Below are 13,245 nucleotides of genomic sequence, written 5' to 3' on the forward strand. Positions count from 1 at the left end.
AGACCAGCGTGACACGTGGGGAAAACGGCGGCAACCTTGATCTTTTATCTTTTTGCCTATGCATCGGTCGGTCAGAATGGCGCGTATGCGTTCCACGGTCCCTGGAACTTAGTGTCCGGAATTGGGGATGAATGCAGTCGAGCTTTGATCCAATCGTCGCCGGAAGGTTGCCAATAAGAAGAGAATCGAATCGCATTTTAACATCAGCAAAAGATTGTACCGTGACGTGCTCCGACCGCGATGGCGGGGTAGCAGGTGGGGCGCTCCTTGGGCGGAGACAAGGGTTTCTTCTTGGCAAGCCAACTGCACGGAGGGCAGGCATTGCATGCCCGCATGTTCTGGGCTGGCAGGCCCTTGTCTGCCTGGACCTTCGAGTTCCCCACAACCGCGCGCATGTCAATCGAAAGGCGCGAGCCCACCTTTCCTGCAACCCTGCCAATCCTCTCCTTCCTCGTCTACGCGGTACCCATGACTCCAAAGGTGTACAATACATAGTAGGAAGAAAGTGCGGTGGAGGGGGCGATCTGACCTTCGTCATGCAAACGGAAACTCTAATCCATCCATGCCCGAGTCAGTCATTGTAGCCTGAAATAAAGACTGCCCTCGCCAGGTTGGCCAATTTGCCCTGCTTACGTTGTTCTAGACGCCCACGGCCCAAGGTACTACTAAGGACGAGACGAAAGGGTTAACCTCTAGCTTTCACCGAGACACGACCGACCAACACTGGCGACGCTGCTTCTTTTATGCTTTTGCAAAGGTGACACAAGTCTCCGGGTGGTAGATTGCAAACCTGCCTTCTCCTTCCGGTCAAAAGACACAACAGGCATTAGTAATAATGAGTTCTAGGCCCTTTCTGTGCGCCCTTGGGGCTGACAAGTTGACAGTACTCTTCCCGCTCAACGCTGGGTGAGCCGGTGCTTGCCGCGCAGTGACCCCCCTTTTGTCTCTCCATCCCTCTGCGCCCTTCCGTCAGGATCCCCCGAGACATGGACGAGTTTGTCAATTGGGATCAGGCCGACCCGGCCCCGGCCACTGGGGTTGACATGCTCTCCCCGTCCCTGGAGCCCACTAGCCAACGCCTCGACGACATCGACCTGGCGCTGGCCAATGTTCAGGGCGATGAATTCTCCTTCTGGGCACTGCAGCACTTTGAGAACAACATCTCGCCCACCTTGGGCGGCACGGAGGAGATCCCCATGCCCACCGATCGGTCTACCCGGACATTCGAGGACCACCTGGAGTTGTTCAATGATATGAAGTGCAACAACTGCCAACTGGGCGGCTACGAGTGCAAGCGGATCCCGGAAGGTCAATATAAAGGTTACTGCACCAGCTGTGTTGCCCTCCGCTGTGCATGCAACTTCGGCCTCGACTGTGCCGATGGCACTGACTGCTTCCTCCCCCCGAACCCGTGGCCGGTCATGGGCGACCACCCCAGGATGTTGCAGGAGGAGAGGCAGGCCGAATCCCATGAGTCAAGCTCGGCAACTGATTTGCCAGGGCTGACCTCCACCTCCGGCGCCGACAGCACATCTGCCAACGAAGGCCCGAAAGGAAAGACGGGCGCCCGCTTCTCCAGGGAGTCCGTCAAGATTCTGAAGAACTGGCTGTCGACCCACAGCAAGCATCCCTATCCCAATGATGAAGAAAAGGAAATGCTCCAGAGGCAGACGGGCCTCAGCAAGACGCAGATCACAAACTGGCTCGCCAACACGCGCCGCAGGAACAAGAACGCCGTCAGCCATAGGTCGACTTCGCCCGGGGTGAGGAGCTGGGCGAATCCCATCGACATCCCCCAGAGGCGGAGAAACCCGTTCGAGCACATGAATCCGCTGCAGCGTTGGGAGCACTCTCCACCCGAGAACGAACCCGCGTCCGTGACAGCCATTGCCCGCGCCGTCAACTCGGCGTCGAGCATGTCTTCCGGCCTCCACAGTCCTTTCAGTGTCAACTTTACCGACGACGGCTCTGGCCGGTCACTCTGTGGCTCGGCCATCAGCAGTGCCAACACCTCGCATTCGCAGTCCAGCGCATCGGCCTACTCCTTTGGCTCCCGGGGCTCCTTCGGCTCGGGAAGCTCTATTCCCCGTGGCCGCAGACGGAGGAGGAGGAGGGCCCCCGTCACGGCCGCCCACGGCGGCCCGCCCAAGACTTACCAGTGTACTTTTTGTCCTGACACGTTTAGGACAAAACACGATTGGCAGCGGCACGAAAAGTCTCTGCATCTGTCTCTGGAAAGATGGGTGTGCTGCCCCAACGGCCCGCAAGCATTCAACCCCGAGAACGGCCAGATGTCGTGCGTCTTCTGCGGCCACCCAAACCCGGACGAGGCGCACATAGAGAGTCACAACCACTCGGCCTGCCAGGAACGCACGATTGGGGAGCGTACCTTCTACCGGAAGGACCACCTGCGCCAGCACCTAAAGTTGGTCCACTCCGCCAAGTTTATGAGCTGGTCGATGGAGCAGTGGAAAGCAACAACACCCGAGATCAGATCGCGCTGTGGATTCTGCGGCACGGTAATGGACACATGGTCTATACGAGTCGACCATCTCGCCGAGCACTTCAAAAAGGGCAAGTCCATGGCCGACTGGAAGGGTGGCTGGGGTTTCGACCCTCCCGTGATGAACATGGTCGAGAATTCGATCCCTCCCTGTAGGTCTTCGCCTCGCGACACAAAGGGGTGGTAATCAAAGCAACGACTAACTTGTGAAAACAGATCTCATTCACGACGAAAGAAACTCGCCAAACCCTTTCAGGGCATCCGAGCCAACGGCGTCTTCGGCCCGACATGCATTCGAGCTCATCAAGTCGGAGCTCTCCAATTATGCCGATGATTGGCGTGAGAGGGAAGGCTGTGACCCTCCGGACGAGAATCTGCAGCGCACTGCATGCACCCTGATTTACGACGCCGAGGAGCTAGCAGAGCCTACCGCCAACTCCACGGCCTCATGGTTGCGGGACCTGCTATTCTCTGACGATCGCTTGGCCCAAGAGGCGAGGTGGACCAAAGTCAGAGGGATCGAGTTTTGGCAACAGCTCAAGATCAACGGCAAGGCCAACATATTTGAACTCGACCCCATGGAGTCAGAGCTCCAGGAATACGTCAAAGCACGCCGTCTCTTGGGCTTGACCGCCATGGATAGCGAGCTACAAGTGGAGGCATGCAAAATCATCCAGCGCATGAGTGCCGACAGTTATCATCAGCCTTCGTCAGACCACATAACCGACTTCCTGATCCGCCTCGTCAAGGGCTCGACGCAATGGCTTGTTGGGTTCCGGCAGAGAGCCCACCTGCCCCGGTCGGAAGATGTGGCCGACGAAGGGAAGCGGTCCAAAGACCCGACGACCATTGATTCGACAATCCACAATCCCAACCGGCTGGAGTATGAGCTGGGCGAGTTTGTGCGCGCTCAGCGGGCTGTCGGCATTGAGCCCACCGACGAGGACCTGCAGAGGCAGGCCCGTTTGATTATATACGAGTACGACGACCCGTGGAATCAGACTGCCGCCGACGACCCGGTCTGGCTAGCTACTTTCAAGCAGCGGCATGGTCGAGCAGCCATTCCCAGCGATGGCTCGTTGAGCAACGCCCAGCCGCCAACCGCTTCGGCAAGCGATTCCTGGCCGTCCTCTCATGATAGAAGCTCATCGCAAGGACATGCAATGTTGCTTCCCTCCAGCGAGAGCGACGCATCCAACAGAGTCCCCCAAAAGACACGCGGCACCTTGTACATCAACGACGCCAACTGCTACCTGCGCCTGGCGCGGGAGCTCAAGAAATGGGTCACCGCGACCATGTCGCCCAATAACCCCAACCGCCACGTCCCAAGCGACGAGGAACTCCAACACCAAGCTCGATGGATCATCTACGAGGAGTTAGTTATTCCCCATCTCCCTCAAGCTGAGATAGTCCAAAAACTAACCTCACGTCCCAGCGACGACCCGTGGAACCAAACGGCGGCCGACAATTTTGAATGGCTCCGCCGCTTCAAGCGCGACGTCGGCCTGCTCACCGACCCAAGCCTCCCAGGCCTTCCTTCAACGCGAGCCTGGAACATTGCCCAAGGGGGATCAGGCTTCTCGCCGCCCTACCTCTTTCCCAATCCGGCCAAAGCTAGTGAGATCACGGCCATCCCGACTCCGGATGAAGGCGTTCACGGCACTGATCCGTTACCGCCCAATACTTCCGCGGCCGCGGCTGTTACCACGTCCTCCACAGCCCTCGAGAACAGCAGCGCGGTGATCAACATAACCATGTGCGAGGGTGGCAAGCCAATCCCCGCGCCTAGCTCAACGGCAAACCGGTTCATGCGCGGGCTGGTCGACACCAGGCGGCACGGCCCGCTGGCAGCTGTGTTCTGCTCGCGGGAGCTCGAGCGTGAGCTGAGCGAGTTCGTGACCAACGCGGTGATGGCTGCAGGGTTCGGCGGGGCCGGGACAGGGAAAAGAGGTTCGCCGACGGCGGGATTCCCAAGTGATGAAGCGATCCGGGAGAGAGCGAGAGCGTTTTTGGGCGGGGTAGGGAGGACGCCGGCGGATGATGAGGTCTTGTTGGAGAGGTTCAAGGAAGTTATGAGGAAGAAATTGGGGTTAGAACCGGAGTCGGCGGCTGGAGAGGCGCAGCAGGCCCGAGAGCAGGTGCAGCAGGAAAAGGGTCAGCAGGCTAATCCGTTGGGGGCTAATCTGGGCTTTGAGGCCCCTGGTGTTGCCGGACCACCTGCATCGACCGAAACGGAGCTCTCCCCTGGGACTGTGGATGCGGAGGTCGGGAACATGTTGGCTCAGATGGACTTTGATTTTGGTGACTTGGGAGATTTTGTCGGAGTTGCGACGGGCGGGATGCCGATGGACCAATACTGAGCGCGGCGGTTGGCTTTAGCAACTTTTGCGGGCTGTTGGGCTCTTTCTTCTCTTGGGTCGGTTTCACCGAGGTTACGGGCGGGATGATGGAATGCTGACGCTAGGCACTGATGTTGGACGGTGATGATTGATTATTACTTGTGCACAAAAATGGAAACGAAGAAAGGTGCTTTTTTCCTTCATTCGTTGGTCACTCGACTCGTCGAGCAGGGAGAGGGTAATAGCGTAGTACATAATTAATACACACAATCCACTCATGCGTGCTAAGTGTCATATTTACTAAGCAACGCCGTACCTGATATGATGTGATACATTCGAGTCACACAAGAGACAAATGTGTCCTATAGAGCCTACCTAGGTATGTATATAACCTAGAGTCGTATGCGGAATAAGAGGACACGAAATGTGACATTATCTTTCTGTGCGGCTGGTGAGCACCTCCGAAAGTTAGGTACGTGCCATGTCTCCTGTAGCTGCACTCTTATCGTCCTGTGAGCCTCTCGACTATCTTTGTCAAGCATTGCGTTGTTGGAAAGACTGTTGCATTGAAAGCCGCCCTCACTCTGAACAACAACAAGGAAAGGAGAGAAAAAGAAGAGCAGGGTTTATGAACGCAAATGAACGCAAAGAGAAGTATGAAAGCAGGAAAAAATTATGCTAAGGATCGAAAAGAATAAATTTGCAAAATAAAATGCCCAGTAACAGGATTGAACTGTTGACCTTCGCATTACTTAGTATAGCCGCTAAGCTATATTAGTACGACGCTCTAACCAGCTGAGCTAACCGGGCTCCTGATGCTGAAAGGTGCTTGTAGAGCACTTTAGGAAAGTCTCTCGCAGAGAAGGTCCTGTACTGTACGGTACAGATTGGATTAATACGTACGGATTACATTCCACCGATTACTTCGGAGAGGTCTGTTTCTTCACTCCGATATTCATCCACCCTCAACACCAGTTGGTGCAATGACCCAAGGCCGTGCACCAGGCCGAACATGCGTTCTAGCGTATGCCTTGGTGGACCCAAGCGATTACTTCTGAAAGATCAAATAAGGTGCCTCCTGCTCACCGTGGAAGACACATGCGACTTCCAATCGACTCCAGCTGTGAGAGGTGCTAAAGACAACAACGTAACACTGCGGTGTAGACGGGTATCTGGATTAATTATTGGGATCACCGGGGTATCATCTTCTGGGCCAAGGAACCATCCACCCACATGCCACATCGAAGACTCATCTCATCCATCTGTCTCAACTGTCTTCAGTACCCCAGTGCTAACCTAGACAGACCTCCCAATCCGCATGTTATCGCGCTGCGAGCTCAAGAGCGTGGAGAACAAACCAACGGCCGGAACATGACGGCGTTCACAGAGTCTGCATGAGGAGGGTCAAGTCCATCATATTGGCCGATTGTAGACCCTCAAAGAGGGTATCGGTGCTTCTTGAATGTAATAGCCACGCTTTGATCTTGTGTATCTCGAGTCGAGCAAGCCAGCGATAGCTCGGTATTTTAGCCTCCATTCCCACCTCCCTTGACGCAGTCCGCGCATAGAAATTAGAAAAAAAAGATGCAAACATTCCCGCCTTGTCTTCGCGGCTGCTTCACAAGCCGTCCCAGAACGCCGTTAGCCACCTAATATAATAGCCGTTGCCCACACACCGTCCAGGTGTGACTAGAACCACCACCCAAGCAAAGCAAAAGCAATACATGCCAGATGCCTGATTATAGCATAATGTAAGTTTTCTGATGTAAAATCACCCGGATGCGCCCCCCTCCCTGCGCTAAGAAATGCCAATGCCAGCAGGTTTTCATCCACCCGTCCAACCAGCCCGTGGAAAATGTATCGCGCCGAGCACTAAAAATATAAAACATCTGCAATGAAGGTAAAAAAGAAGAGAAGAAAAGGGGTGGGGGTGTGGGGGTTCTGACCGGAACCCCGAAGTAAACGGAAGAGAAAGAAAAAATGAACCGTCTCTCTAAAACCATTCCTCGCCATCAAAGCCCTCAATCGCATGTTCCTGCATCGGTGCCTGCAGCTGCGCGTCAGCGCTCTGTTTCCTAGGTCGGCCCCTCTTCCTGGGCTGCTGCGACCCGGATCTGGCCATCTTCTTCTTCGGCCCGGCCGCTCCGCCGTGCTGGGCCTTGCGCTTCCTGCCCCTCCCCGAAGACGACGGCAGCTGCACCATCTCATCATCATCTTCCTCATCCGCACCACTGCCCATCCCTAACGAGTCGCCGTCCGCATCCATGTCCATCTCCTCATCCTCCTCGGCCGGCACCAGGAACTCCTTGTCGACATTCATCAGCTCCACAAATGCCTTGCACGTCGCCATCATGCGTTGGCGGTCCGTAAGCGACGTCATGATGGTGCCAATCTCCTCCCAGACCTTGTCGCCGGTGACGCCTTGAACCTTGACGGGGGGCTTGGACAGGTCCTTGGCTTGGAGCTTGCTCTTGCCCTCGCGGCGGTTGGTAGTGCCCATGCCGTAGAGCCGACGAAGGTAGGTGCGCACTTCCCACAGGGCCAGGAGGATCATCGAGCCGGCGGTGAACTGGCGCAAGCGGTGAAGGTCGATGGTAATTTCAGGTTGGGCTGGGGGAGCGGTTTCCGACTGCGAGAAGGCCCCGCCAGGTGGTGCCTCGGTCGGTTGCCGTTCCGGTTGGGAAAGGGACTCGATGGTGTCCATACGGACCTGGAATACTTCCGACTCGATTGCTTGTGCCACAGTCGCGCCTGTAGAGGTAACGAGCTTTTCCATCGCTGAGACTATGCAATGCAGCTCGCCAACCGTGACGTACTCAAAGTAGGCAATGTTCTCGATGATGAAGCGCGAGTACTGCACGTGAGGCGGAAGCTCCTCCGACATGTCGAGCTTGGAAATGTCGAAGTCGACTTGAGCGCAGAGCTTCTCGAGGAACTTCTGGCGGTTCTTCGATTTGCTGATCTTCAACACCTCCATGAGTAGATGGAGTTTGGGCGTGAAGGGATTCGTGGTAGCGCCGCGCGGATCTTTGACGATGTCGCGCTGATACGCAAAAGCCGACTGTATCGCCTTGACGTACTCCCGCTCGACAACCGTTTCATGCTTGCCGTGGAGAGACATGTGTTCGAGGAAAGCAAGCTCCGATATGCGCGGGTTCGACGATGTCTCCAGCGTGATGAAGGTTACACCCGTCTCCTTCGGATGCACTAGGCCTTGTCGGTTGATGCTGGCGAGCACCTCGACGGCAAGGAAGGCATGGTCGTCCTGAGTAGAGGTAGCGATGCGAGTAATCTCCCTGAGAAACCGATGCGTAGTGGCGCTGGCCACATCGTCGTAGTTGGTACCACCAATGACGGTGAGCTCGCGCTTCTTCTCAGGCTTAGTGTTATTGATTGCCGGACCATCGGCAGCTTCCTCGGATCGCTTCTCCTCTGCGAACAGGAACTCCTTGAGGGACCGTAGAATCACCGATTCGAGAATCGGAACCTGGTCATCGAACACCTGCTGGAACGCAGTGTAGACGTTGGCCGATACGTAGTTCCGAGGTGATGACTGGCACACCAGACCAACCGAATCAAGCGCCGCTTTCCTGACTTCTAAAGGCTGGGACGGAGCAGCGAAAGGCACCACAACATCGACCATGAGCTTCGACGCGGTATCGCCGTTCCACTTCGGAAAGCCCTTCTTGAATAACTCCAGGTGGCTGTCAAGGTTGCAGTGCTTCCCCGCCATGCCCACAATGAGCGAGTACCTATCGAACTGGCGGATTCTGAGTTGGTCGAGAGGCTCCTTCTGGCTCATCATCCGCAATTTTTGGATGGCTGTCAAGCTCGACAAGACCAACCTGGCAAGGTGCTCCGAGGTCTCAAGCAACGTGCTGATTATCCACAGGCATGCCATGACGTCGTCAAGCAAGGCCCGGGTGACTTTAGACACGACGGGGAGCAGTTCCTTGCGCACATCTGCAAGAAAGTGGGCGTGAGCGCTCGAAAGCCGAGGCAAGACCCGGCGATAAATCACCACCACCGCTCTGGAGACGGCCACATCCTCGCTGCTGCCGATACTCGTGATGTGCGGCTTCAGAAGACGCAGCTGCTCAAACGTGAAGAGACTCGCTTCAGCCTTGGCGAATATCATCAGGACTTGGAGGACGTCGCGCCCGGGCGGCGTTGATGGATCGCTGGAGTCGCCGTTGTCGACTAGGTCAAACATACTGGCGACAAGCTTTGTGCACACCTCCATCGACGCCTGGGCCGTCTTCGACTCCGGCCCCAAGAGCGTCTGCAACACCTTGTCTAGGACGCCGGCGACATTTCCTCGCTTGACAGTCTGGACCATGAGGGAAACGTGCTCCGCGAGAGATATTTGAGACGCCGTGGAGTTCTCTCCGCTGTGGAAAGGCGTGAACCAAATCTCCTCAATCGCTTGGCGGGCAAGGTCTCTCACGCTCTCCTCCGGGTCTTGGACACGGTGGAGCAGGCCGTTGGCGATCGCGCTCCGTAGAGCCCTGTTGTTGTTGCGGAGGTAGATATCCTTTGCCAGTTTCATGGCACGTTTCCGCACACCCGGCCCAGCATCCGAGAACCTGTCGATCACAGTCTCCGTCATCCTCTCCTCCAGCGCTGGCCGCATGCCGATACACTTGCCGATAAGGCCTATCGCAGAGTCTCGCACCTGGGTCGAGGAATCGTTCGAACACCGGAGGATCAGCTGGACGACGATGGAGTCGCCGTCTAGAATCGACGGGTCGGTTTCCAGAACCTGATTGATGCTCTTCAAGCTCTTGCTCCTCACTGTCGGCTGGTCGCTAGCCATCGAATTCAGAAGGATGTTCAATATTGTACTAAACGCCTCGCAGAGCTGTGACCGCAAGAGAGTAATGGAGTAAGACAGCTTGGCCTGGCTGGGGCTGACGTCCCTGAAGGAGTGCTCGTTGGACAGCCAACGGCGATCTTGAATCATCTCTCGGAGCCGATAGGCCAGTCGGCCAAGCTCCTGATCCCGCTCGCGGACGTCATCGTCGAACGAGTCGTAGCAGTGGCAGACTTTGGTGCCCCAGTCTGATACGATGAACGAGATGGCACTCGCCAGGTGCGGGTCCTGGGAGAAGCGACTCTCGAGGTATTCGAGCGCGGCGCGGTACGGACCGGTCCAGGCGATCATCTGCTCAGGGCGAGACTTGAGCTCCAGCGCCGATGCTGCCAGATCCGAGAGAAGCATGCCCAATTCATCCGCGTCCCTGGCATCCAGGGCACTCGCCGTCTTTCTGACGTGACCACGAAGCTTGGAAATGGCGGCGCCCATACTGCCCAGAAGTTCAAGGGCCATGTTCTTGGCTGGAACTCCCGACTTATCATTCTCTACAAGGTTGACCATCATCACCATGAGCAACCGGAGGAGCAGCTCAGCGGCAGGCCAGTCCGGATTGTCCAGGCAAGTGGTGAAATCCTCAACGAAGAGATCGAGCAGGTTGCGGTACGGCGTGTCGCCGGACTTGGTCGACTTGAGCGCCCGGTTAGCGATGAACTTTATAACGTACGAAGCGTTGGCTTTGGCGGTGTCTAGTAGGGACGTCGCCAGACTATCGAGTTCTTGGATCGCGGTGGAGTGTTGGATGGCGGCATGATCCTCGTCCCGGATCGCGAATGTCTCCTGTGCTGTCGGCTGGTGATTCCCGTTGGTTTCTTGGCCATCTTCAGCAGCTACGCCTCTGCGCCTTCTATTCTTTCCTTCATCAACCTTCCCAGCACTCGCCTGGACAAGGCGCATGATCAGTGCTGAAACAGGCTGGATGCTATTGCCGTCGACGAGCTTGAACGTCCGGGCCCGCCTGCCCAACGGCAGCTTCTCCAAGGACGTGAGAATCTCGTCAAAGATCCCTTGACGCTGAGATGGGTTGAGCAAGAAGATTTGCGAGAGCATGTCCATCGCGACCAAGCGGAGCCCGTCAAACTTTTGCGTGTCAATGACGGAATCTTTCTCGGCGCTTGCAGTCTCCATGAAGATCAGCCGCGATGCGGCAAACTCAAGCGTATTAGTAACGGTGTCCGATGTGTCGACCTTGGAGATCAGAGTGGACATGAGCGAAAACAGCTTCTGGCAGTCTGTGAAAAGGGCATAGATTTTCTTTTTGCTGGAAGAGATCGCTCGAAAAAGCTCTGCGGTGCCCTGGGAATTTCTCAGTTCCACGATGGGAAGGACAACCCCGTCAATGAGGCGCTTGCACAGATTGAGGCATCGCTCAATCACGTCTTCCGGGTAGAGCTGCTTTTCCTCCCGGCCACCGCACATCATCCTTAGAGAGGTCCGGGCGGCTCGCATGGCAGATTCAAGAAGCGGAAGTTGCTGCAACCACTGTTCGACCTCGGCAGACCCCCAGGACTCGTCAACTCTGAAGTCGAAGGACTCGACCTGTTTCAGAGCGCCCTCGGAAAGACGGAGAAGGCGGAGGAGGTGATCAAGTGGGACCCTCTTGTAGCAGTTCAGCGATATTGCCTTCGCAAGCAGCGACTGTACCTTGGCTTGTGCCCCAGCGGTCATAATGGCTTCGTTCTCTGCAATGACCGTGACCATTTCGTTGCCGTACTGTTGGCTCAAGGCGTGGTCTTCGGCCTGGAACACATTGTGCAAGAAGACTCTCAACTCATGGAGGGCCGCATCAGCTCTCTGGCGCATGTCTAAACTGTCTCCGTAGAGGTCATCACCATCAAGGTCTTCCCGCTTCCGCTTCTTCAGCGATAGATTCTCGGACTCATCGGGTTCGTCCGGTACGATTAAATATTCCTCCTTGTTGATCCTGGGCGCACTGGGAAGCTCAATAGCTATTGACGCCTTCTGCGACGCTGACGGTGCTTGTGATGTCTTGGCTGGCGCGCTCGGGACCGATTGCTGCGTGCCGTTGGCGGGGTGAGACGACTCCAACGCCGACGCCTCTTGTCGAGGGCGTGGCGCGACGTTGGCCGGTGCCACGGCATTGGATGTGCTCGCAACATTTGCGCTCCCTGGTTGTTGGTTCAGAGCTGCGGCAGCGGCGGCAGCTTCAAGCTGACTCTTAGTCGGCAAGACAATTTCGAGCCGAGCCTTGTTATGCGTATATGCCTCTCGGTTGGCTGAAGATATGGAGTTTGGTTGCTTCTTGGGCTGCGCCGGCTTCTGCACCGCCGGAGCGCTCTGTTTGGGGTTGACCGGGGTGTTCAGCGCTTTCGCCGGACCGTCTGTGGCGGGTGACGTTGGAGTATCAGGCGTCGGATACCGGAAGGGTATCGCGGTCTGGTCGAAGACCATCCTGGAAAATGGCGTAAGGGCAGCGGCAAGCGAAGGACGGCTTGGGGTCTCGGAGACGGTCGGCGAGGCCCTTGGGCCGGTCTTGAACTTGCTTAAAACTGTCAGCAAGGCGGCTGCCGAGGCAAAGAAAGGACGTACAATTCGGGAATGTTTCCGCGCTCGAGCAAGTGTTGAACATGGGCGACAGCTTGCTGAACGCGCTTGGAAGGAAGGCTGTGGTGGTGGTTTGCAGCCTCTTGATTTAACGCTGCAAAGTCGTTGCCCGGTATAAGGTCGGTTACCGGCGGGGCGGGCGAAGCCGAGCTTATTGATGGCGATGGGATGACGCCTGTGAATGGGGATGAATAGGTCAGGACTTGAATGAATCGTCAAGAAGATGGAGGACGTTGCGAGTGGGGGGATTGCAGAGGCATACCCGAGTTAAAGGGCGCAATCGACGAGAACGGCGTGTAGGGCAAAGCTTCGGAGAGGGTGAACGGCCTTGTGAAGACCATTGCCGGGGGGGTTTGCCCGGCCTGAGAGTTGGAATTCGGGACGGCGTGGGGTTGGCCATGATGGATGTCTGCCTTCGGGTTTGCCATTGTGAAAATAAAAGAAAAGAGATCACGGTCGAGGACGGGACATGGTTGGAATCGCCGGACTTGGCCCCAGTACTCAGCTCAACCAATGCGATCTCTCTCTCTCTCGTTCGGCGCCCAGAGTGGGAGCTAGCGGCCGCGGCAATATCGTCGACTCCCGTGCACGAATATATGGGCGGGATGTACCCCGTTTCTCTGTGCTGCCGGGTTTCCGGGTGCCGTTGATGCGCGTGTCCGCAGTGCCTGTCGACAATTTGTCTGGGCGACCTGAGAGTTGCTGAAAGTCGATCCCAACCAACGATCCACAACAGGCAGCCTTGCACTACCAAGCAGCCCGCCCCAGCGGCCAACCCATTTTCAACCCATGTGCATCGCAGGGGTTTGGTAGCATGGTCCGTGCTCTCCCCGGGGTGAGATCCGCTGTCCCTGGTTGCAGGACCCGCTGAATTTTCTGGCTTTGACGAGTTTATTAAAGAAATCGGGTTTCGTCTCCTTGACAGCAGGGTTGAAGCAAGGCTCGCGCAACAGGGCAACAGGGCA

At 56.5% G+C, this 13,245-nt stretch overlaps 3 protein-coding genes and 1 non-coding gene across 4 annotated transcripts; 1 reads left to right on the forward strand and 3 right to left on the reverse strand.

The window, feature by feature from the left end:
• Window positions 1-986: 986 nt before the first annotated feature.
• MYCTH_122893 (C2H2 transcription factor) lies at window positions 987-4,863 on the forward strand (the record flags this gene model as incomplete). The annotated part of the gene is made up of 3 exons (XM_003660564.1): window positions 987-2,655; window positions 2,720-3,878; window positions 3,939-4,863. 3 exons carry the CDS (start codon window positions 987-989, stop codon window positions 4,861-4,863), a joined length of 3,753 nt encoding a protein of 1,250 aa, XP_003660612.1.
• Window positions 4,864-5,555: 692 nt separating this feature from the next.
• MYCTH_t29 lies at window positions 5,556-5,652 on the reverse strand. The gene has a single exon. It is a non-coding gene; the product is annotated as a tRNA-Ile (tRNA).
• Window positions 5,653-6,835: 1,183 nt separating this feature from the next.
• On the reverse strand, window positions 6,836-12,127 carry MYCTH_97617 (uncharacterized protein; the record flags this gene model as incomplete). The annotated part of the gene is made up of 1 exon (XM_003660565.1): window positions 6,836-12,127. The coding sequence occupies one exon, from the start codon at window positions 12,125-12,127 to the stop codon at window positions 6,836-6,838; it is 5,292 nt and encodes a 1,763-aa protein (XP_003660613.1).
• Window positions 12,128-12,325: 198 nt separating this feature from the next.
• Window positions 12,326-12,995, reverse strand: MYCTH_2299123 (uncharacterized protein). Its single transcript, XM_003660566.1, has one exon. It carries the CDS (start codon window positions 12,706-12,708, stop codon window positions 12,496-12,498), a length of 213 nt encoding a protein of 70 aa, XP_003660614.1. The 5' UTR covers window positions 12,709-12,995; the 3' UTR covers window positions 12,326-12,495.
• Between the last annotated feature and the right edge of the window lie 250 nt (window positions 12,996-13,245).

Source organism: Thermothelomyces thermophilus, chromosome 1 (genome assembly GCF_000226095.1).
Source record: "Thermothelomyces thermophilus ATCC 42464 chromosome 1, complete sequence".
Taxonomy (NCBI): Eukaryota; Fungi; Ascomycota; class Sordariomycetes; order Sordariales; family Chaetomiaceae; genus Thermothelomyces; species Thermothelomyces thermophilus.